This window comes from Lissotriton helveticus, chromosome 7 (assembly GCF_964261635.1).
Source record: "Lissotriton helveticus chromosome 7, aLisHel1.1, whole genome shotgun sequence".
In the NCBI taxonomy this organism is placed as follows: domain Eukaryota; kingdom Metazoa; phylum Chordata; class Amphibia; order Caudata; family Salamandridae; genus Lissotriton; species Lissotriton helveticus.
The window spans coordinates 1,758,292,286-1,758,317,917 of NC_136068.1; the positions used below are offsets into that span (position 1 = coordinate 1,758,292,286).

The 25,632-nt window shown below is 43.2% G+C and overlaps 1 protein-coding gene and 1 long non-coding RNA gene across 3 annotated transcripts in view; one reads left to right on the plus strand and one right to left on the minus strand.

The window, feature by feature from the left end:
- Window positions 1–25,632, minus strand: part of LOC144770735 (sialic acid-binding Ig-like lectin 14) — a 209,249-nt gene that overhangs the window by 74,460 nt on the left and 109,157 nt on the right. For both annotated transcript variants that reach the window (XM_078655476.1, XM_078655475.1), the window contains one exon: window positions 4,687–4,992. In XM_078655476.1, the coding sequence (XP_078511602.1) occupies window positions 4,687–4,992 (306 nt within the window). The remainder of the gene's footprint in view (window positions 1–4,686; window positions 4,993–25,632) is intronic.
- LOC144770736 (uncharacterized) overlaps window positions 25,062–25,632 on the plus strand; it is a 53,938-nt gene continuing 53,367 nt past the window's right edge. The window contains exon 1 of the long non-coding RNA XR_013598994.1: window positions 25,062–25,355. This is a non-coding gene — a long non-coding RNA (uncharacterized LOC144770736). The remainder of the gene's footprint in view (window positions 25,356–25,632) is intronic.

Sequence of the window (25,632 nt, forward strand, 5' to 3'; positions counted from 1 at the left end):
CGTATTTACAAGCCTGAAGTTTAGCGTGCACCGTATTTACAAGACTAAAGTGTTTAGTGTGCACCGTATTTACAAGCTTGATTGGCTCCTAGTGCACCATATGTGCAAGCCGGAAATGAGTGGGAGATTCACTTCACTGTACTGAATTTTCTTGCAGAGGTGGGCTTCCACAGTATTCTGATGATCTGATCTAGGTCGCAGCCGACCTGTATTCACAAGAAGAAAGGCTTGTCACAAATAAGTAAAGGTTGTGTTCTTTGGAGTTCCTGGTTGGACTGATAAGTACTTGCCGATATGTTGTATTACCTGTAAGGAAAAGCGTCCATAAGAGGTTTTGATGTGATATTTAAATGCATTACTATAGTCGCTTCTTGTAGGATCCTCCAGGTTAATACAGTTACCCCGTTGCCTGTCAGAGAGTTTGATACGATAGGCGGGGTCAGCTAGTGTTTCACTGCTAGATGAACTGGTTATTATTCTAATGAAATGTTCACCCATTTATAGGGAATGTAACCGGAACGTGATTCATGAAATGTCTCAATGTAATGCTGACGAATTAATAATGCAACGCTCTATTTGAAAGCTTATATAAAAGATCTTGATTCTTTCAAATACAACTTCTGGTGTGGTCTCCATTATTGCGCCACTGTGTCTTACATTGGATGTGTGCGTTAAGTAGCTGCTTTACACACAAGCCCTTGGCTGCCTTCCTGCTCGAGCCATGCTACCCCCCGGAGAACTGGCGGTCCCAGTTCTTACAGGGATCTTGACATCTTATGCCCGCTTTTACTGGCACTTTCGCCAAGCATTAGCTGCATGCTACCACAGGGTCATTGCACCCGCTCTCTAGCTGTAAGGCGATGTCTTCTTCTTTACATGTGAGTACCGGCTTTGTTTCTTTCACAGGTTCTTCACCCTTCTCACTGGATCTTTGGATTGTATTTGTTTTCTCCTGCCTTTAGTGCTTCTTTACACTCAACTATCGATGCCTTCAGCACTTCTCTGTACCTGGTTGTTGCTGCTTTTATCCTTGTCGTACTCTATGATAAATAGCCCAGTGATGCATAGTGGTGCAATACCTCCTTCACTGCCTTGCTAGCAGGCTTATGGCCGTTGATGAGTAAACCTCTCAGTGAGGTTTTTGGTATCTTCAAAAGCTTCACACTGGCTGGAGTGGTGCTTTTAACTCCACATATGCCAAAAATCAAACTTGACTTTGACTAAGGCACGTGCGACAAACAAGAGCAGTTTGCTGGACCATGGCAAACTCTCTGGAATAGCACTGTCGATCTTTGGGTCATGTATTCCTTATCTCATTGCCAGTTGTAGCATCCTCCCTACCCTGGGTACTCATAAATGAATACACCATACATGGAGCTTGGAATTACACGTCTATATTCAACTGTGTGGAACTGCTAGCTCAACATTCTAAACATGAACCCTATTCACCACATCTGAACACCTACATCGCAGTTCTTCGCAGTCCATCAGGAACCAAAAGGGTCCCATCATTGCTAACTCACAAGACACTACAGAGTTTACAATGGAGTCTCAATGATACTATATTTACTATGCTTAGGTTCTATGTACAGAACTATGTAGCAGTTTATCCTTCCATGCAGTATTTTATCCTATGATTACTTCGACTGTTCAGCATTGTTATTACTCACTCAATGTTGTCTCCACAGCTCCACTCATGCTGTAAAAGGTTTTGATGGAAAGCTTCTCCAAGATCAAGACTTCTCAGAGTGGAATACTTTACCACCACAGCTGCTGTTTAAACATGACTTCCTCAAAGTCAGGCAATCCTGAAAGAGCCTAAGGATACCCTCATTCCTATTACACCTTTAAAGTCCAACCCCTACGACAATTACACAAAGTTGTTGTTTGCTCATCCCAAGAATGGAACTACCTAGATTTTCCCTTTATGAAAACCACCTACATACAAGCATGCATACACTCAAACGTTATATGCTTGCAAGGAGGGGGTTCCTATCCACAGTTCTCAGGCCTGTCTATTGATTAACTTGTCCTGGAGTGTTACCATCCTTGCATATCTTCCATGAGTGCTCTGAGACAACACTAGTTTGCTTGCAGTCCTTTAGAAACACTAATACTAAACTAGAAACCATGCTCATGGTATATAACATTGTATCCTTCAAAGCTGTACTACTCTATCTGCCTTCTCAAATCATCTAGGGCCAGCCTTGTACTTTACTGAAGGGTAAAAAACTGAAAAGGTTGAAAGTAGCGTAAGTGAAATGACACTGGTAAACGATGTATGACAGTTAAAGTGGGGCTGGTCTCTACCATCATGTCAAATAATGATAGGCATTAGAGGCTCTGTGATAGGTTTGGAATTGTAAAGAAAGGTGCATAAGTGCTCTGTAGGAAGTTTAGCATTTGGAATTGGTTTAAACAGACTGGAACGGGGATTCATTATCATAGGATACCATAGGTGTAAACGACTCTGCTGAGGAGACAGAGGAGTACTCTTCTGCCTGGGACACAACACCTCTAACTCAATTATAGCAGAATTGGAGAAACAGCCCACAACCTGCAATATTTTGAATAATAGGTTTCGGGCAGTGAAATGTGGGGCCTATGGCAATACAATCAAAAGAAGATCAGATAAGCTACCCGGTTAGATGTTTTGTAATTTGCAGCCTAAGGTCTGAGCTCTTCCTATGACACAACAAAAAATTTAGAACACATATCCAGAGAAACATCTCTTGTAAAACCAGGGTCAGTCTGGCCTATAGGGCAACCAGGCAATGCCTGATGGGCTGGTCTGACAGATCAATGTGGGGACCTGCTTTTTAGCAGTTTGTGGGCATGTTTTATGGTCAGGTGCTCTGGTTTTTACAGTTGATTTCCCTGATATTACCACAAATATTGCCTGCAGCAATGCATTCAGTCTCGCAAACCCTGCAAAATAACCATGCAGCCTGCCAAGTTCAAAACAGTACTTATTCCCAAATGCGGACAACTTTTTTAACTATCTGGTTTTCTAACGGAGGCCACTTTAATTTTGGTGCCCGTGTAATTCTGTCCGTGTAACACCTGGTACAGAGTTCGGAAAATGGTATTTACTCTGTGCTCCTTTGCCCTGACAGAGTACCAGCCTCCGAATTTAGAGTTGGCTGTCAGCCTACCCGACAACTATAGTCATGCACAGGAACCCCTGACATGGTGGTTTCTGTCAATGAGGTAAATGTGTGACTGATGATTCCATCAAACATGACTGTCACCTGTCTAACTTGTTTTTGTTTCATCAAAATCAAAATTCCAAAATAGGATTTTGTTTTTGAAAATACAAAAAATAATGGCCCCAGACAATGGGAATTTTCTTCCATGGGTTGAGGTTATTTAAACGTTTTTACTTTTACTGTCCTTTACCGCCTGGTTTTTCACAGCACTAAGGGATAGTAAAAACAGGGGGCCTCATTTATGAAAAGTGACGCATCGCTGCGTGAAAGCAGCGATGCGTCACTTCACAGTGTGCACTCCTTGCGACATACCTGATGCGTCATATTTACAGTATGATGCATCATGTCGCAAGGAGTTACAGATACGTCAGTATTTGACGTATCTGTAAGCGCAAAAGTGACGCATTGCTGGAGTGTGTCACAAAAGTGACGCAACTCCAGCAATGCATCCTTTCACATGGGGCAAGCCCCATGTGAAAGGGCTTGAGTCAGTCTTACGCCTGCTGTGAGGCAGGCGCAAGATTTTGACGCAACGGCGTCCTAGAAGTGACGCAGTGAAATCTCATAGATTTCACTGTGTCACTTCTACGAGGCTTTTTGCGGGAGAACGCCCCCCCTGCATACATTATACCTGGCGCAGGTATAATGTGGCGCAGGGGTTTACAAAGTGACGCATCTACCTAGATGCGTCACTTTGTAAATATGGTGCAACAAGGCACATTATTTACGCTGATGGTGCGTCACAAAAAGAGACGCACCGGCGGCGTAAAAGTGACGCACGGCCTCATAAATGAGGCCCTCGCAATTCAACCATACACTCTAAATCATGTGGGTGATTGAATGGCCGAACCTTACTATGTCGAGGAATCAGAAGAGTATGCCAGCGATGCAGCCTACTCTGTTCTACATTTTGACATACTTCTTTGACAGCTCAATGGAGTAAGGGCCATCAAAAGAGGATGCCAAGAACAGAGACGGAGTAGTTTCCATGACCAACATACTTACCATCCGCCAACTGAAAATCTAGCAGGTGGAATTTAAGTTTGGCGGAGAAGGTAATCCGTCACTGTTGCAATGTAGTACCCTCTCTCCAAACTCTAACTCAGCCCCATAGATTTGATGTTTGAATTTCCCAATTATACCTTAAATTCAGAGGCAGCTGCCAGACAGTTCCCACCTTCATATGGCACAACAAGGATCAATTCCCGTTACACCTCACTTAGACATCACTTCATCAACGTTTGTTTTTTAAGCTGGTCTTGGAGATGGGATTTACCATCACCTGAATCACTAGAAGACATTTTTCAAGATGCTCTGGGGTTCTGCAAATACAAATGTAAATTTTTCTCTATCTGTTTTCAAAATGAGAGGGTGGGTGTAAAATGGAAGGGATTTGGGAACATCATGCAGAACTTCTGTGGATGGACTTCCCCTCTACTCTCTAATTTCAATTGACAATTAAATGATCTGCACTTACGCTGTATATTAAGGAGAATCGCTTTCCTTGTAGAAACACCTGCCATGTGATAAAACACCTCACAAGTCAGCCATGACTTGTTGTGTCTTCTAGAGGGCATGAAGGTTATTGTAGATGTGTGGACCTGAGTTCCATCTGCCTGTTTGATTGATGCAGTAGTCTGAGAATGTTCAGTGTCCCACGCCTCCTTCCAGGTGATGAGTGGTGGTAACCCTGAGCATCTCCCGGGTGCTGTACAGGTGATGCGGGCAGTGGTACCTTCAGCCAGAACAGTTGGGAGAACAATCTCTGGCTTCTCTGTAAGATCTGTCCAGGAGAGAAGAAAAATAAGTTACATACAATGGGTTTCAATACCAGTGTTGATATCTAGAGACTTCTTACGGGGTAAGGTTGGACCACTAGAAATATGCAGCAGGAGAGGGCCAAATTATGTGGCAGGGTTGACTAAATTATTGTAAAGAAAAGGCTAATTATGTGGCATAGGTTTAGCACATTTACTGATAGTTTGACTTCATTATTTGTCATTTTTATACTTGTTAATACTGTCTGGGCATGAGCCTCATTAGTACCTGTTTAACACCCAAACAAGCAGCAGAATGGTGACCAGTCAATCTTTGTAAAGGGCCGGCCAATGTGCAGGAACACGTGTCACTGCGTTTTTAGTAACATGTGCACTGTATTAGCTAGAAACAAATTTTTTGTTAACATTTGCAGATTATGCAGCAGATGATGGATTATGTGGCACCTGCGGCAGATCCAGAATTATGCAGAAAAATGGCAAGGGTGCACAATCACACAATACTGGCGTACGGTTCCTTCTAATTCAGTAAGACTGTGCTGTTGGACACATAAGCATCAAAAATATGGAGACTACGTCCACTCATATCAACAGAATATGTTACCTAGTTCCTGGCTAGCTCACAGTGTGCCATCTAGTCCTATACAACTTACCTGATGGTGTCTGCAACCTCAAACTATGACAACCCTAATTTCCTAATGAAATAGATCCACCCTTTCGTTTTTTTCTCAGGCATGCCCAAAGAAAGACATAAGAAATACAGAAATTAGCAGTTCAGACATTTATTAAAGCAATTGGAATCTTGTGTAAAATATGTGTGTTGCAATGATTAGTAGACGGAAACAAAGCATAGTAGTCAGCATTAGAAGAATGGTTAAGAAGATTAATAATTCAACCATTATGATTATTTGAATACAAATAATTGTACTCCTACCTAGCTCTACCTATGCTAGAGAGCTATGGCTCTGCCAAATACCTTGGAGTGGCCTAACTCCCCATGTACCTGTGTGCATGTTTCATCCGGAAGCCAGTCTGGTGTAGAACAGGCCGTCATCCCTCCAAGGATAGTGATGAGATTCCGCTCGGATAGAATTCAAGCAAGGGGCGACCACGACAATCCACAGAAATACTCCTCTGCCCAAAGGCTCAACACAGTTTATATAATAAAAACTGCACCCAATTGCATTGTGCCTGAGTTCAGATGCATGTGTCATTGTTGATTCTAGCAATTCAGAGCTGTCTCTGAACAGACAAGAATATGCAAGGGCTGTTTGCGCAGTGTACTCGGTCCTTGGACAAAATGTACAATGTTATGATTATGTGACTACAAAGAAATGTATGTCAGCAAAATACTTCTGAGTACACTATCACATACAAGCACACAAGCATAATGTGCTAAAAGTCATTGTCTAAAAAGATGTCAACTTTAAACGTGAAAGTGCAAAAATGGGAGCATTTGTGCATGGGCCCTATTAATCTCACAACAATACCAATGGCCCTTTGGTTGACTTTTAATGCATTACACATACAATACATGAGATGTTAAGGAGAAATATCACCCACCACAGTATAGGAGTTGAGTATGTTTAACATTCACCAATGATTTTACACTATTGAACCTAATATGTGCTTTTTCCACAATATGTTTTTCCCTGATGTACCGTTACATATCCACCAACAGGACAATTTAGGTCCATAATCAAGTGATACAATGGACATAAAATCCATGTACACCCATTTCTGCACTACAATTAGGAGTCCAGTGCAAATTCCACTCCTCTACCCTTAACCTGGGTACTTACTACTAGTTTTTCCTTGCTAGTTGCTCAACTGGTAATAAAGCACACTAAAAGGAGTAGGAGAGGGGAGATGAGTTGGCCTATCAACTAGGGCGGTCTATCTTAAATCTGGGGAACCGGATTCGAGTCTCAGCAAGGATGCGCAACATCCTGTGATTCTGGGCAAATCACTTAATCTCCCCGTGCCTAACAAAAATGAATGTGTCCTCATGTAATGCAGCTGGTGCTTGTGTAAAGCGATCTAATGCCCGATACCTTCAGGTCACGTTTGAACTATATAAAACTCAGTGAAAAACTAAATAAAAAAAACAGGCAGAATTTGAATTTGCAATGATTCATTCCCACTATTTCCCACCTAGGGTTGAATCAATTGCTAGTAACACAGTTATAGTGCTGTATTAATACTAATATAGATTTGCACTGGTGTAATTAACACATCCTACTGAGGAATTCAAAGTGCATTGCTTTTCAGTTAATTCTATTACGTTGTTTATACTGTAAGCTGCATATTGAGCTAGGCGAGGGTTTTCAATAGCAAACCTGTATCATCTCAGGGCCTAGCATTCTTATACCTTTTAATTACTATCAGAATTATAATTAATTAAAAAAATAGGACCTCAGGTGGAATATTAGCTTTGGGAAGACTTTTCTTTCCAGTCAATATATTGAAAGTTTCTTCCACTCATCCAGATCTTTTATCTAAACGCAAACTGCCTCGGGGTGATTTGGGCTTGGAGACACTGGTAAATTTAACTAGTCCTAAGTAAATGACTTTGTCATAGGGGTATACACAGGCTCCTTGAGTAGGGTTTTGCACAGTTCCTGATCACTAGACTTTGCATTGTTTAAGAAGTTTCCTGTTCTTCCTTCCCCAAAGATGCTGAGCATAGATTTTGTTGTATAAGTGCTGGCTAATGCTGAAAGTGGATGCCTTTTTCTCGCAAGAATGGTGTTACTTGTGTTTTTTATGCAAAAACATTTTCTGTCTTTCGTTCTTTCTTGCTTGCCTTCCTAGCTTCATTCTTTCTTTTTTCTTTCTATCCTACTTTCTTTCCCTTCCTAATCTTTCTTTTTTCTTTCTACCCTTTCTTTCCATTTTCTTTCTTCTTTCCTTTTGTCTTTGTTTCCTTCTTTTTACCTTTTGTTCACTCTTTCCTTCTTTCTTTCATTTTCTTTCTTTCTTGTTTTCCTTCTTTTTCTTTCTTGCCTTCCTTTTTTCTTCACTTATTTCTTGCTTTCCTTCTTTTTCTTTCTTGATTTCCTTCTTTTTCTTTCTTTCCTGCTTTTCTTTCATTCTTTCCTTCTTTCTCTCATTCTTTCCTTCTTTCTCTATCATTCTTTCATTCCTTCCTTCATCCTTTAATGTCTTCTTTCTTTCACTTTCTTTCTCTTTTTTCTTTCCTTCTTTATTGCCTTTTTTCTCACCTACTTTCCTTCTTTCTCGGCTTCCTTCTAACATTTCCTTTTTGTCTTCTTTCTTTCTTTCTTTCTTTCTTTCTTTCTTTCTTTCTTTCTCTAAAGGCAACACGATAGCAGCCAATGCCAGCCTGATTAACATGTTTAGGATATTTTCATTTTATTAAATACATGTATAACATAGCTGTTTATAGGGGTTTCATCCACACTTCATCCATTCGTCTGTGGCTGAAACATTCACATTTCTTCCCACTCCAGCATGCCTTAAGGGGCAATGTATCAGCCCACATCAGCCACTGGCTGACTTCACTACAAGTTACAGCATGCCACCCTTTTCCAAGGAAGCCATCCACACACAAAGCATTGCCCTTCAGTGCCAGGGCTAACTATGGGAATATGTGTTTTTGTTTTTTTTGCGTGGAGCAAATGTTTTTTTTCTAGATTGATAAGGGCCTCGCATATTCCCAAACAGTAAAGTTTTTGCAAAATCCATGACAAAGCAAAACAAGGATTACTAGATGGCTGGCAGCCAAAGTCAGACCCATTGGCTTTGGCAATACCTATTTTAGGGTTGAGAAAAGTTTTAGGATTGATACTTTCCCTAGTGAGTATGGCCAATAATCCCACATATTATAAGACAAATTAGTTTAGGAAACAGGGAAGTAAAAACACTTTATTTCCACATGTTATACATTCAATATTTATTTAAACAGATTCTATGTGGACTAGAAATTATGGAGATAATAGTGGATATTGTCATCAAGTTGCATCTATTATTAAAACAGGAAACACATGTTTCATCCATATATTGTGGCAAACTGAACATATGTTTCTCAAGGATCGAAATAGGTCTAAGAGATAAAGTCTTGTTAAGAGTACTGTTAAGATTCAAACTGTATAGAAACCTTATGTTATTACTTGCACTATGAACGTGATCAGAGGTTCAACACATTGGTGTAGCACAGCATCTGAGGTTTTGAGCTTCAATAAAGACATCTACATACATAAACACCGCAATGGGTTCCAAATTTGTAGCGCCCTATCCATGGATGATGGGTGAAGTTAAAAAATGTTAGTTATGGAATGTAAATTCCAAGAACACTCTTCATGGGACCATCTTGGTTATATCCTATTACATGTATGTTTGTATAAATATTGACTGTATATGACATATTACTATATTACTATATTATTATATGACATATTCCCTAGTATTTAAATTAATCTGAAATTACACTGGCATAGATAAACAGCTGAAAGACACTATTCTCAAGTCTAACCCACTTAGAACATGGCAAAAGGTACTTCAAATTAGATTGGCATTCAAAAGTATGAGGGAAGCCACATTTGCATAAGACAAACAAGCATAGAACATTCCATACTTTGTGTATTTTTCATAATTTTTATAAGAAGTACAGGAAGTTTAGAAGAGAGAACTCCTCGGAAACTATCTATCTGCAAGGAAAATATAGAATATTTGCTTCCTCTCTGTTGTCTGGCATTATCATTTATATTTAAAAATTGTTATTGATGTATTTTGAATACCAATAGCAAGTAGTACTTCCTCACGGTGCCCATGAAAGAGGTCAGGGAACTAATAATCTCTCATGTCAAAGCAAATAGGATCGACTGAGAGTTTGCAGAGCATTGCAAGTGATGTAGTTTGCACTTTTTATGATATAGCAGACAGATATACAGTGTGGTTGTAGATTATCGTAGTTAGAATATTGTGTAATATAAATATTGTGTTCTAAGCATCATCTGGAAAAATAGTGCCCCACTGGAGGCTCTGTGAGCTAGCTGAACCAAAATAAACTGATGGTATAAGAAGACTCAGTTTCCATATTTTGAAGTGTTGTTGATCTAATACACAGTCCTACTAAATTCATAGGAACCATATTACACTCTGAGGGCTGGGAGAGGATGTGGGCGTGTCATAGGGATATCACCAGTATCCTCCCACAGGTAATACTAAATTTAAAATTGAAACAGGCTCTGGACCCGGTACCTAGAGGGAAGATAGAGAGTAATCCATCTCTTGTCCTGTTTGTTCACTTTCAGAGTGCAAAGATTTTACATGTGCTGCAAACAGACCTGTCAGGCAGAATTTGCCACTGTTGTGCCAACAGGATGCCCACAATCCCCACCCTGAATATTCTGCGCAGCTCAGAGGAGTCATCCCTGCCCATTCTGGTTGACCTGTCACTCAAGCTGGCGTATTGTGAAGCCCCTGGGAATAATTTCACACCTCATTCAGGCCAAGTACAGGCTGGGAGTTGCTGGACAGTTAATACAATTTGGACTCCAAGACCTCCAGCAAGGGTAAAGATAACTTTCTATAAGTTGTTTTTCTTCAATAATTATGAAAAGTCCAACACTACTGTATTGGATTTTAAGGAGAGTTTTTTCCAGTTGGTTCCATTCCTGAGATGGCGCATTATTATTTTAATCTGTGCTCTGGTTTACTACATAGGACAGCTAGGACTGCCACAGTGAATAACGCTTGTTTTGCCTTGTCACTGTTGTGGCATGGTAAAGTTAATTTTCTGCAAGTTCCACTTTCAAATATCGTGCTCCCTGCCTTGTGTGCGGGTGACTCACTAATATTTCAAAGGGGTGTCTTTGCCTGTCAAAATGTTTTATTTTGACAGGTCACACTGCAGGTTTTACACTGCAGCGATGAGGCTACACAGTGTATGCCTGAAGAGATGTTTGCATATCCACTATAGCAGATGGCACGCTAGGAGATGCAGTCCACATATGGCATTTAACTGTCAAGCCACAGGTACAGCGGTGGCTCGTATAGGGCATGCTCCGGGGTGGTGGGCGGGGGAGGGGCAGGTTGGGGGTGTAGTAAACTCATATGACGGAACGGAGGAACTTAATAATTACTTTCCTCCATTCCATTGTATGTCCGGGTTTACTACCCCCAACCTGCCCTTACCCCGATCTGCCCCACAGCACGCCTTGTGCGAGCCACCACTGCACAGGTACATTTTCTAAGCCATATACTAGAGACATACAGGCAAGTTAAATGTTCCAGTCAGGAGTAAGCCAATTTAACCATGTTAAAAAGGGGAGCACTGGCACTTTATTCCTGGTTAGCAGAGGTAAAGTGTGCAGAATTCTAAAGCCAGCAAAAATAGTGTTAAGAAACTGGTGAAAAATCTGGTTTGACCGCAGAGAAAAGGCAGATCTTCTACACTGATTCACATGTTCTATGGTTTCTTTGCATCCCTTTACGACACATTCCGCTTGTATGATGAGAAATACACTCCAGCACAGGGATTTCACTCGAGAAAAAAAATACACTGATAGTTATTGCACTCATTTGTTATTTATGAAATAGCATGCCATGGTAGAGTTCTGTTAAAACACCTCAAACTGGGGCTTGGTGACTTAATAGTATTATAACTAAAAGGCACTAAGAAATTGATATGCCAATGCACCTCAGTTCTTCTCTGCATGCATGATAGTGATGTCACTTATGTGACTCATGAGGTCCTCACTGCCCTGGCATGCAAAGCTGGCTGCATCTGGAACACACCAAAGCTCCATCATACACCTACTTTTTTGTTGGATGAGGTTAATTTCTTGTTCTTGCATTTATAGCTCCTTGATGTATGCTGCCTGTCCCTTTTTAGCTTAACACAATTGTCCCCCTCTAGTACCTGCAAGCTGCAAATAGAAAGCTACTGTGGGACTCACAGTAAAGTAAGGAGTGGTAACACACATCAAAGAGTCCTTCCCTTCTTCTTCGGCAGTGTCCTATTTGTTTACTAGGGGTCAGAGAATGGACCGTGGGACAGGAGGTAGGAATCTCCTCTTCCTCTGAGTGCTACTAGGACATTATAAAGGAACAACCCAAAGGGAGCCTCTCTCAGCACCAAGAGGGTACCACATGATGGGACAGGGCTTCCCTACCATTTTCATTGGTAGCAAATGGGTCACAAAAAGAAGAGAAGACCTAGCTCAGCTTATTCATCTCCCAACCCTTGTCATGGGAAGGATGGTGTATCCAGGCCTGTATCATCCCCATTGCCTTGATAGGAAGAAGAGCATGTATGGTGATAGAGTAACTTTACCCTACTCTCTTCTGACCAATTCTCTTAGCACTACTTGCATCAGACCATGCAGCCCCAGTACTGCTCAGCTCCACCACACCTGGTCCCATTCTGTATGTGAAATGCTGTTTAAAGTTGATATGGGACAAGAAGGTAAGTTAAACTAGTGTCTCAGCAAAGTGCTGACATAATGATATTCAGTGTACATAGGAGTCATACCATTTCATGATGGCTATGTATACTGGTGCATATGGGGCTCCACCACACTAAGCATATAGGGCTTTGACTGAGCAAAAATCTGTGTGTAGTTGGATGGGCTTATGGTGTGTTACCTTAGTATATGTGGCTATATCTGTTACATAAGCGCTTGTATTGAGCACATGAGACTAGACCTAAGCAAATGGAGCTAATTCCATGCATATGCGTCCTTACTGAGCCTCTTGGTTTATAGTGGCCCATATGATCGTTCTTACCAACGTAGACTGAAGCTGGATATTCCTTATCCGAGTACTTTGATGGTACAATTGGTAAACTTGTCTGTGATGTAAGGCAAATATTTGAAGATTCGATTAACGAATCATTGATATTAAACTTTGAATTTAATGAAGGATATGACTCAGTATAAGAAAGATGCACTAGACATATGAAAAGAAGCATGGCATAGCATGAAGATCTAGGAGGGAAAGCTTGCTACTGGGTACGTTCATGGTGTCTTGGACCTTGAGTCAGGAGGTGTCCCAGGGCGCCCAAACCACAATGTACTGCAATAAGAATGCTATGGATGGACCGAGCATGGGTACCAAGATGGAGATGGTCAAAGAAGAGCAGCACCAACAAGGTTCCCCTTCATTCTTTGTCTATCTGTGAAGTAATGAAGGTTCTCAGGGCACTGTGCCAAGATAAGTGTGCAAACAACATTTGTAAAGTCACTATGCAAGATAGTGCAGCATGTGAACTATTAAATGCTACAGTTCATGCTTCTGAATTGATTCTCATTGCCTTATCGGACCTTTTGTCTACCCTGTATATGTTGATAAGAGGATTTGGTTCTAATGCTTCCTAGGTGATCCCGGCGTTTATCACCCTTCCTTTCTTGATCCATTGGAATGAAATAGTGTCTTTGGTACTGGGACACCAATGGAACCACTGATGCTGCCACATATCCACTTACTGCTCTAGAGCCCCAAAAAACACACAATTATCAGATCTACTTATGCCATTCTTCTCTGCAAGCTTTGGGAGTCCTTTGTAACTGGGTCAATTCATGCAGTGAATACTATAAAAAAATATCAACAGGACCCCGCTCAATAAAGTCGCCATTTCACTTGCTTGTGCTGGCACCACTCCTAGATGTGGTCCAGTGGATGCATTTTAGCTGTTGAAAGGAGTGACTCCTCATCTAAATTCCAGGTTTATCATTAACTAAATATGCTAGTTATGAATATTAGATCAGGAAAGTGAGTGTGGCTCCCAACACTGTGGAATTTTCCTTAGGAGGTAGGTCTCTTCACTGTGCCATCGAAACCACCCCAGATAGGTCATGGTCTAATGGGCAGCGTGGAAACAGTGGAACCAGGAGAAATGGATTATAATCCCAGCCTCCCAATATGGGTAGATTATGTGTTCTCTGCTACTTTGTGAATGTACTCTCCTGCTCTCATACTTTGCCAATATTGGGAGAATTTATAATCAGGCTGAAAGCTGCTATACAAATGAGATTTAAAAAATTGGACCGAAAGCTATCGGCTACTACCCTGTGGGAGACAGCATCACGTCTCATGGTCTGTATACCAAAGTAGGCTTCAGTGTGAAAGTGACAGGCCTTGGAGCTAGCACTAGGCATTGAAGTTTCATTTTGACTAGTTTACTAAACTGTTTGAACTGTTTGACATATTTTTCTCCAAGTGCTTGGGTCCCCTGATCTGCCAGTACTTAAGAACTGAGCTTCCACTGAAGTTGACGGTGGAGATGGCTGCATTAGCAGGAGTCACTTGTTGCCATTAGAGACACTGACATGTGAGGCTTTCTTCACCACTGGTTTCCCTGAATCTCCACACTGAGGCATGCACCAACGGACAGACTATATTTCACCCACTTGAAATTATAAGCAAGTGGCCACAAGGTCACTATTGTGGTGTGTGGACAGGAAAGCGGCTCATGACGAGAGCACCTGAAAAGATCACTAAGAGTAGGAGCAGGGAGAAGGTGTTTGCAGTAAGCGCTGGAGGAGATCATAAAGAGGAAGAGCAGTGAGGTACACTGGAGGAAAGCATTGTAAGAAAGCACAAGAAGAGAGCACCAAAACACACCTCTGGAGCAAAGGAAGGAGCAGCAATTACCTCTCCCAGTCTGGCACCTGAGGAACAGCAGGCTACAGGGCCAGGCTTATCCCCCATTCAGAATATGAGTGGCTTGATCACAAGAAGGGGACGTGTGCACAAACCAGCAATCCAGTCCAGTGTGAGCAGGCCCAGAGGGCACTGAAGACCACCTACCACAGACCTCTGATACACAACCTCTGATGAGCACAGGGAAGGGTTACATATCATGCAGCAATGTGCCCCATACCTAGAGCAAGTAATGACATTTAGAATGTGGAATAGGGAGGGGATGGGACAACAAATATTCTGCTGGGCACCCTCCTAGCTTACATTATCGATGGCTCAGTGGCTTATTGTGAAAGACTTGTGAGAAACAAAATTAGATTACACCCTGGGTACACTCTCCTCCATCATGTACTCCGAATACACCTAATCTAATTGAGTTTCAAAGGCAAACCTCATCAATGGGCATTACTTTTACTTTTAAGAGATGCCCTATGGGGGCCTAAATTCTCATGGTAAACAAGCCATTCTTGCCCTTCAGTCCTGTGAAATACCTCCTACAGTGTGAAATCCATTTGCAGTGGCTCAGTTGGTATGAGGATGGTAGATCCACTTTTCAATTCTAGGTGGAGGTTTAGAAGCTGTCCCTCTGTAGTGGGAAATGAGGCGCTTATGGTCTGTGGTGACCACAAATGGTTGGCCATAGCCGTACAGGTGGAAATATCGGCATCCCCAATGTATGGCTATTGCCTCCTCCTCCTTTTCAATTTGCGACTACCATTGTTCAGTCTCTGTTTGGGACCATCTCGCAAATACCACCGGGGTCCACTCTCCACCGTCAGGCTGCTGCATAAGCTTTGCTCCTAGGGTTTTTGGACCGGCATCCACCTCAATGGTGTTCTCTTTCCGAGGGTCAAAATTCATAAGAGTGGTGTCTGCCGACAAGGCGTTTTTGGTAGCTTGGAAGGCACGTTCTTCTTCCTCTTCCTAGTTCCAGGGGACTGCAGATTTGGTGAGTTTCCAGAAAGGTTGTTTCAAAGTTGTCAAGTCTTTGATAAATTGGCCACAGTCATTGACCTTGCCCAAAAAGCTACAAACATCAGACATAGTGGAGGGCGGGACTGCCTCTTTGATGTCTTGTACTTTTTTGGGGTCAGGTGCTACACCATCTGCTGACAATGCATATCCGAAAAAGTTGAGTCGTTGCTTGAGGAACGCACACTTGCTTTTGTGGAGGGTGAGTCCCAAGTCTTGTATCTGCTGTGGAACGCTCTGCAACCTGGTGTCGTGTTCTGATACTGATTTGGCGTTCACCAAAATGTTATCACTGACATTGACTACTCCAGACGGGAGTACCAGGAGCTATTGTATGGTGTTTTGAAACACCTTGGCGGCGCTCATAATACCAAACTTCAGTCTTCTGTAGCACTGCAGGCCCATGTGAGTTGAGTAGGTTGTTATATACCTTGTATCCTCAGTCAAGGTGAGATTGTGGCAGCCTGATCAGAGGTCTACCTTAGAAAACCAACTGGCTTCACTCAGTTCTCCTATCAAGTCGTCAATGGTAGAGGTGAGGTAACGTTCCCTTCTTATTGCCTCTTTGGGAAGTCTCATGTCTATGCATATGCATACTACGCCAAGTTGCTCTGGCTTCCAGGACACTACAATGGGGGATACTCATGGGGGCAGAAACTTTTCCTGTTATCTCCACTGCCTAAAGCTCATCCAATTCTATTTCTACATGAGGCCTCAGGTGAAAGTTGATTCGCCTATGCCGCAGGGCTACCGGCTGTACTTGCCTCCTAGATGGAGTGTCAATCGCTCTTTTCCTTTCATCTGCTATCTCAGTGACTTCAAAGTATAGCTCCACCCTCTCTACCCAGTCTCTCCACCGAGGCGCATGAGCAGAGGGGGCTGCTTCCACTACAAAAGGTTCAATGGGGGAAATATTTGACATGACCGTTAGGGAGACTTGCACTATTTTGAGAAGGTGGGGAATCACAGGTTCAGTGATTGATCTGCTGCTCTGAAGGCTGGGGTCACCACCCTCTTCAGGGTTGGGTTGTGAACGTGTGGGCCTCAGCAGCTAGAGGTATGTACAATTCCACAGTGCAGGCGTGGCACTGATGGTATTGCTCAGCCTCTCCTTTCTTCTTTTTTAATAACACAGGGGTATATTATCAAGGGGGTTTATCTCCGCTTTTTTGGCTTTAAAAGCCAAGAAAGCGGAGATAAAATTATCTCCCTATTACCAAGCTGTCGCTAACACCAGTTAGTGACAGCTAATAGGAGATAGCGACCATCTTGGGCCCCGCTTTGCATGTCAGTGATATTTATCACTAATGACATGCAAAGTGGGCGTGCCAAGATGTTAGCGACTGGAAACAGTCGCTAACATCGCTATCTCCTATTACCAACTTTTGGAGATATTCGCGCTAAGCGCGAATATCTCCAAAAGCTAACACCTGCCCTGAGCAGTTCTTCACCATGTTATCCAATGGGAGGTGGATAACATGGCTAAGAGCATTTGCTCGATAATGCATGAATATCGCTGACTTTTAAGCGATATTCATGCATTGCGGCCGTTTTTTATCGCATTTGCGATAAACCTTGCTAATAGCAAGGTTTTTTTTTTTTTTTTTTTTTCTTTTTTTTGTCCTCATTAGCCATAAAGTCGATCCAACTATGCTCTTAGCCTCTCAGACACGAGGACCGTCCCCCCCATAGCACCAAGGAGCCCAATGCTGAGCCCCAGGTGCCCAGAGAGCCGGCCCCCATGCTTCCAGCAGAGCTTGAATAGACGTACTCCCTTCAGACCAGTTCGGCCAGATGTCCTGTTGCTGTACGATACCACCCTTTTGGACAGAGAGATTTTAGGCCTAATCATCGGACCCGGGGAAAAAAAAAAAAAAAAAAAAAAAAAAAAACCCCGGGTAGGCTAACTGTCCCTCCTCCAATCGATCAAAAGGTGCCAAAATGTAAGAGATCGAGGGCTGCATGTTCTCATTAAGTCCATCTTTGAGGTTGCGTATAATGAAGACAGCCACTCTGCATGCGTTGGGGGATTTATGTTAATCCAGTTTTTACAGATCTCTCTTCTAGCCAGTAAGATGGCATAAAACAGAAAATCTCTCTCTGATCCCTTGATGTTATGATTTAATCCGAAGATGACCAAAGACCATGACCACGGGATAGTGACACTAAGAATAGATTCGAGTGTTGTTCTAACTTCATGCCAAAAGGTGGCAATACTCGGACAGTCACAGAACATATGCAGGTCTGACGCTGCCGGTAAGGAACATTTACTACAGCACTTCCCTGTTTGGAATTTCGACAACCGTTTAGGAGAGTAATATGCTCTATGAAGTGTGAAGAAATGATTGCGCCTCAGCCATGCTGGCTTGACGATTTTATAGAGGAGGATAAAAGATTCCTCCCAAATATCTCCCCTATCTGGTTCTCCCTCAGCACCCCAAAGTTTTTCCGGGAGGTTAAAGTCTCGCTCTCCATCCTCTATAATATGCCAATAGAAGAGCGCAACTTCTTTTTTCCCCGCCGGTCTATCCACTAGGATATTCTCGAGAGGGCTTTCCTGTCCCATCATTCCTTTCTTCTTAATTTGAGTTCGAATCCAACTTCCTATTTGTAGATATACTATCCAGGAGAGTGGTGATGTTACTTTAAGCTTGAAGATATCCCAGCCCAAGATTGTTCCTTCCATCAGCAGATCCCCCCACTTTGTGATCCCTGCGTCCAGCAGGATTCTTTTGACTGTGTTGGCTTCCTGTGGTGCTAGTCCAGGTAGGTCCCAAATTGGGGCGTGTTCGGATAAGTGTCCTATCCCGATCTTAGATTTTATTTGGAACCATTCTTTTAAGCTACTCAATAGTGTCTTTAGTCTAATTTTTTTTAAAAACTTCTGGTGGCCGAACTTGAAGAGAAAACCATTCACTGGAAGGTCCGAACCCAATAACATTGCCTTGTACATAAGCCCATTTGCATTTTCCCAGGGGAGCTTAAGTAACATCCTAGAGTGGGTCAGATGAAATGCCCAGGCATAATATTCTAGGTCTGGCAAAGCGAGCCCCCCTTTTTCTCTTCTCCTTCTCAGCTTTTTCCAAGCTAATCTGCTGGATTTATATCCCCAAATGAATGAGTTAATGTTTTGCTGGCATTTTGCAAGCTGCTTGGTGTCAAAAATTAATGGAATGGAATTAAAAATAAAAGTGAATTTCGGGAGAATACTCATTTTTATCAGGCTAGTTCTCCCATAAATGTTGAGCTGGAGAAAAGACCAGGCTTTCATAAGAATTTGGGATTCTCGGGAAATACGGGCTAAGTTGTTTTGAGCCAAGTGATCCAGATCTTTAGTTATTGTGATGCCAAGGTACCTCATTGAGGATTTTGTCGGAAGTTGAGAATTGTGAATGTTCCAGACCATAATTTCTGGTTACGAAATCAACGCAGGAAAAACCGAAATTATGGTCTGGAACATTCACAATTCTCAACTTCCGACTAATAGCAAGGTTTATCTGCGATAAAAATCGCCGATGTGCGGCGATAATTTTTGTCTCTAAACAAGTTAGAGACAAAAATTATCGCTAGTTGTTGGTAATATGCCCCACAGTTCCCAGCCTCTCTCCCCATTTTCAGAGCCGAGCTGGCAATACAGCGTAGTATTGACCCACCATGATCTTCTCAGTCTCAACTACGCCTGCCTACATAGTCCCTTGGAGAGAAGCAGCATAGCGCTGCAGCATTTGCTGAAATGCCACACTCGGCCCCACGCGCTGCAGTGTCCTGTCTCAGTCTTCCTGGGCGGGGCCCGTCAGAGGCTCGACAAGTAAACAGCCTGCGTGGTCGTTCAAACCTGGACTGCCCGAGCACCACACACCCAGGAAGCAGGGCCGTTTCAACCATTAGGCAGGACTAGGCGGCCGCCTAGGGTGGCAAAAGGGGGAGGGCGGCAAAAACACATGTTTGGGAAATCTCGAACGGCCAATCTTTGACCTCAAAAGGGAAAATGGTAGCGGTAGCACGCCTTCTTCAATTCGACGTGACGTGAGGTCACGTGAGGCGCCACCGGTGGGGGCAGTGCGCGGACATTTAACATCACCTCGAAGATCTAGGGCTGGAGCAATCATGAGGCATCTCGACTTGTTCACATAGGAGCTTCCAACAGTGAATGAGGGCACCTGATAGACCGAGAGGGCTCCGCACAGCCAGGTCAGGTGTGGGGGAGAATACAGCACACTTTGGAGAAAGACGCGATACCTTTGTCGGTTGCCCCTGGAAGTTGCTATCCTCATTTGCCTGAAGCGTTTATTTTATCCTCAGTGTTTATTAATTGTATTTATGATCTGCAGACTGCATGTCTTTCAAATGCAGTGCGCAGTATGAAATGCAAAACATGTTATTAAGCACCCCTGATCCTGTTCGGTTGGGCAGGCCCCTAGCGAACCGTGTTACCCGGGGCCCATGATCCAGTTCCGCCGTCCAGGTGCTATGCCATGTTGCCCTTTCCGATATTGTGGCAGCGCCAGCATCACCCCCTGTATTTCACTTGAAATGCCCTCTGCTGTAGCACAGCGTGCGATAAGAGCAGGCCTGCACCAATCAGGCGCCCTTACCAGCAATTGAAAACAGGTTAGCCATTCTATTTGGTAACTGCAATTGGGGGAGAAAATCTGTCCAAGTATGGACGACCAAAGATTTAAAGTTTCGATGGGATTTGGTAACTGGAGCAGTAGAAGCTGTTACAGAGAGGGGGGCCTGCCTTCCACTGACAGATGAGGCTTCAAGGCTGCTCGAGCAAGGCAAAGAGAGCCAGAAGCCACTCAGATGGACAACAAGCACTGACAAAGCCCGTGGACCTGGCTTTCTGATTACACTGAAATGTCTTTTGTGTATAAAGCGAACCCAGAGTGAAGAGTCATCTTTTTTATTTGTAACCTTATTACGTTGCTGCAGCATTATTCAAGCTTCAAGATAATATTGTGTATGAATAGGATTGTAATACATTTAAGATAAAATAAAGCATGGGGTTGCTATCTGCTGAGGCATTTTGTTAGTCCAGTGGTGACATTTGTTTTAAAAATGGGCTTGGAGTACATAGCGAACCATGAAGGATGAAGCAGGAGAGTCACATGACTAGGGCAGCAGTGTGCAGGATAGGTCTGGGGGAAGGAACTACGTCACCGCTTGACAGTCACTGACTGGTTGTTATTGCCATTTCGGTACATTGCATGCACATTTACCTCATGCCGAAATGTTGCAATTCTTTGGTCCTTCCTGGGCCTACATTGTTGACCTCCGGGGCTGCCATGGGCAACTGTCCACCAACGTTCAACACCTGGGACTAGGATGTTGCAGCGGGACAGTATGAAAACTAAGTAGGCCTTGTGTTCGCTATATCTGCCTTTGGTGCCTATTTACCTAAGCGTTACAAAACGGATAGCTACTTTCTTGCCAATAAGCTTTTTCCACCGCAGAGTCTTGAGCAGAGGACCGCATAAAACCATCAGCTTCTCCTTTTGGGCGGGGCAATTAGTACATTTTTTGAGGGTCAAAGTTCCCTTGCTTTAAGGAGGACAAGATGGCAGCTGCTACTGTTTCCTGAGATGGGAGGGCAGGGGTTTGGGTGGGCCCATTTCCCTTTACTAGCCGAATTCCCACCCTCTCCCCTTCTTCCCAAGGATGGAGCTGTGCTGTAACACGGCTCACTTCGCCATGAGAGGGGTATCGCTTCAAGACCCAACCAGGCCATCAGCAAAGGTGTGCTGAATCCAAGGCAGGTCTTTGTCCTTCATCGTCTCTCATCTCCAGTTCACCCCAGTCCCATGCTGGCCTGTTTCTGATGAAGTATATCAAACAGGTTTATTTCCTAGAAATAGAAAATGAAGTTGAGGGCTACGGTGTCCCAAGTATTTCGTTAAAGCCATCCACAGGCCTGATACCAAGGCTCCCTAGTCTGGACTCCTCCTCATGCCACTTTTTTACCCCGCCTTACACTTCCCATCTCCTTATAATACTCTTGCAGGCTCTTTTTCAGCCCTCCTGCTCCCTTTGTAGCTGTTTCCACATTTTTCTCTTCCTCCTCTTTTCTCCCTTTTCAGCCTTTCTCATTTCGATCTCTGAAAGTCTGAAAATGAAAGATAGGTCTAAGTGCCTAAAAAAGAAATGATCTTCTGAAAGCAGTCTCTCTTCCATCTTTCCTCCAAAAATCACAGAATTCTTCCCAAGAGAGAGCAGTGGTCTCTAATGTACATGTCTTGGACAGAAGCATTAGATGCTGCCATATCCTATATACAGTACAAGCTTGGCTGTTGGTTGACAGAGGCTTGCACATTTCTGATGTACAGTTGATTATTTTGTAACCACTGGACTAGTATTGGGCCTTCATTATACACTTGGGTCACATGAGAGCAAAAAACGATTATATTGCTTCCTGTAACACCAAAGTACACCACATGTGTGTGTGTTTATATGTCAGACTACTGTGCTACAACTGTGGACATCTGAGGATGGCTCTTAAGCACCCTCTTGTCCTCCTACCCAAGACAAACATGAGCCATCTCTTTGTATATCTATCCCGTGTTTGTGTTGCAGTACATCTATTCTATTAGTGTTTTGTTGCAGTACATCTATTCTGTTAGTGTTTTTATTGCCGTACTTCTATTCTGTTCGGGTTTTTGTTTCAGTACAGGGGTATTTTGAGTGTGCTTCAGGAATGTATAATGCCAAAAATACATTCCAAAGTTTGTTTTATAGAAGAGTGATTGAAAACATATCTAGGCACTGTAAAAAACACATTTTGATTAAATGGGCCATTTTAAACTGGCATTGAGCCTAGCAGATCTGAGAAGCATTCCAATACCTGTCAATTCTGTGCTGAGGCTCCTCAGCACATGGACTGTTGTCAACTGTTGCCCCTTGTGTCAAGCGTCAAGCCTCAAGACTCCGAATGGAGCTTAGAGTCTGTAGTCAGACTAGGACCTAAAACTCTAGCCCACCCAGTCGGCTACATGGTATAATTTAAATGTAATCTACATAATTCACAAATTACATGAGCTCCTAACCCCTACAAAAACAAGTGGTTGGGCAAGGGGGCCTCTTGGACTAATATATTTGTATCATAAATCCGTGAATAACCTGCAGCAGGTATCAGCAAAGGATTCAACATACTTAATCTGAGCCTTCTCCCTTCTAAGGTCTGTAAAATAAGGACCATTGACTAATGATGTTGGATAGTAGTATCATCTCCTGTTCATTGTGCCTTGAAGTCTGAAGAGGGTACCATGGTCTTCATCAAGAGTGAAGGTGTCAGATGTTTACCCATGGGATGCAGAAGATGCTGTAATTGTGGGGCACCCACATAACTGTATGCTGTCATGCCCGGGTAAGCTAGTCTATATATCTAATGCATACATTCTTCTAGCCTGGATGACAGGGGGAGAGAGTGATGGTAGTAAAAGGAAGGGGGCAGCAGTTTTCAATTCTCGCATAGGGTGACAAAATACCTGGAAACGGCCATGCTAGGAAGGGAGCACGTGGGGGCGTGGCTTGGCGCCCGGCGGCGATGGCGGCGCCCACGTAAGGCTCTGTAGAGACACCGGGAGACTTACTGCTTGCAGCCCGCATTTTCCTGGTCGGCGGACATGGTTTGACGTCGGAACATCCCTGGACTCTCCTGTGGCGCTTGAAGCGCAGCTAAACGGCGTGGGGACGGAGCGCCTCCTCATAGTAAGTTGCTTGGTCTCGGATGCGGTCGCGGCCGCCATTTTGAGATATAGCGCGGACCCGACTTTCCTTGCCAGCGCACGGAGCTCTCCCTGCAGTAACCTCCACTTTTTGACTGACTCATTTTTATTACCTTGAGACCCTATATGACACTTCTTTCTGACTTGGGGTTCTGCATTTCAGCTCAGGAGGGAATGCTTCTGCACTGCTGCTGTGTCACTGCTCTCCCTACCGCCATTTTGTGAGTCTTCAGACGCCTCCTCACACAGCTTACTGTTATGGCGTAGGAGCGTTTTTAAACCCAATGGGACTGTGGTTTTTTCTCTCTTCATACTTCTAAACAGCGCTGGATACGACAGTACTGACGACTCAGTGATTGAATACTTAGTCCCTCAGTAAATTTACGCGCTTCAATTTCAGGATTTCAGGATGCCTAGATGCTATTTTTCTTTTCTTGTGCACAGAAGCCTTAGGATGTCATAACTCTTCTATTTTTGCTGCAATTTGCCTCATAATTGACTGTGCCCTTATATAACTTAACCATTCCAGATGTCTGCATTGTTTTTCATTTTTTGAGCATGTCTTGCTTTTGTTTAGCAATTGACTGGTGCTTCATCTGCAAAGTATTTTATACGTTTATTTGGAGCTACCCGCTATTCTTACCTGCATACAGTGCTCTCTGCATAGTGTTGTTTTTGTTTGCCTTCTCTTTATGGGCAGACTTACGACGATGGCGCATTCGTCTAACACTACTACGAAGACTGCCTTTCTGAAAAACTCCAAAGTCTTTTCTGCCTTATCTAAACTCGACGATCCTCCTGCTTCTTCTGGGTCAGATACCACTATGGAATCCTCTCAACTGCCACCAGGGAAAGCCAAAACTAAGAGACACAGGAAAGATCCTCCCTCACCTCCCAACCAGCCCACACCTGTTTCAATGGAGCTCTTGTTAGAGGAAATAAGATTGTTTCGCCCTTTCTTGGAGGAAATCAGAGCTTTGCGCCCTTTCATGGAGGAAACTAATGTCAAGCTCCAAACTCTCACTGATAACTGGTCCCACCTTGATACGAGAGTTTCTTCTGTTGAACATGCATTCTCATCCATTCAGAATACATGCTCCAAAGTTCCGCACCTGGCTTCGCAAGTGTCCACTCTCCAGAGACATGTGGAGGAGTTGGAGAACAGGAATAGGCGGAATAATCTCCGCATTTACGGCCTGGCGAAAAATCTTGAGGGTTCGGATCCGATTGCTTTTTTGAGATCTTTTCTTCCTAAGTTTCTTCATCTGCCAGAAGGTACGACTCTTAATATCCAACGCGCCCATCGACTTGGTCGCCCATCTACTTCTTCTTCATCATCTCAGGGCCGCGAGGTGTAATTCTCTATTTTTTGGAATATACTGATCTCCTTAAGGTTTTAACAGCTGCCAAATCCTCCTCAAACCTGACATGGTCTGGCTCTTCTTTATTTTTTGCCCAGGACTATGCAAAGGCTACAGCAAACCGTCAGAAAGCCTTCTTGAACATGAGAGAGGATCTTCGCTCAATGGGTGCAAGGTATGGTTTATTCCATCCTTGTCTCTTCAAAGTCACCTATAACAATAAAACCACTACCTACGAGGATCCGGTTCGTCTGCAGAGCTTTATTAATGCTCATAAGACTCCAACCATGGACTTTTCAGGTCCTTCTTCTTCTGCTCCAGGTTGAGATGCTCCTGGCTGAGCTGTTGGTTTTTTCTCTTTTTCTGTATTTTTACAGCACTGCTGCATTTTGCTCCTTTTTTCTCTTTATGGATTTTTCTATTTCTTGTTGTTGTTCTCTTTGACTTGCATTGTTGTTTATTGTCCTTATTACCCGTGTTCTGACTGATGTCCGTAATTTAATCATATGTTCTCTCCCCCGCCCTCACAGGAACTTTCTCCTGTCTGATGATGTCTTCCCGGTTCCCTGCCTGGCTGACCCTGGATGTGCTGCCTCACCCATGTGGTTCCATCCTCCCCCGTTTCCTTCTCGTTTTCTTCTTGTATAGGTATGTTTTCCCCTAGTCTTCTTCTTGTTTTTCTCTTTTTGGTTTTTACTCCTCTTCTAGGGATTCACATTTCTCGTTCATTTATGGGTAATGATTTTTCTAACTCAGGTTCTGTCTATTTCTCTGCTTTCAAATTCTCATTTCGTTGCCTTTTATTCTTTTCTTTCCTATTCCTCTTACTCTTTCTCCTGTCTTTCAGCACTTTGCCCTCCTTATCTTTCTATACTTCCTGCCTTACTTTATTCCTCGAGAGTGCTCTTTTCTTTGTTTCTCACTT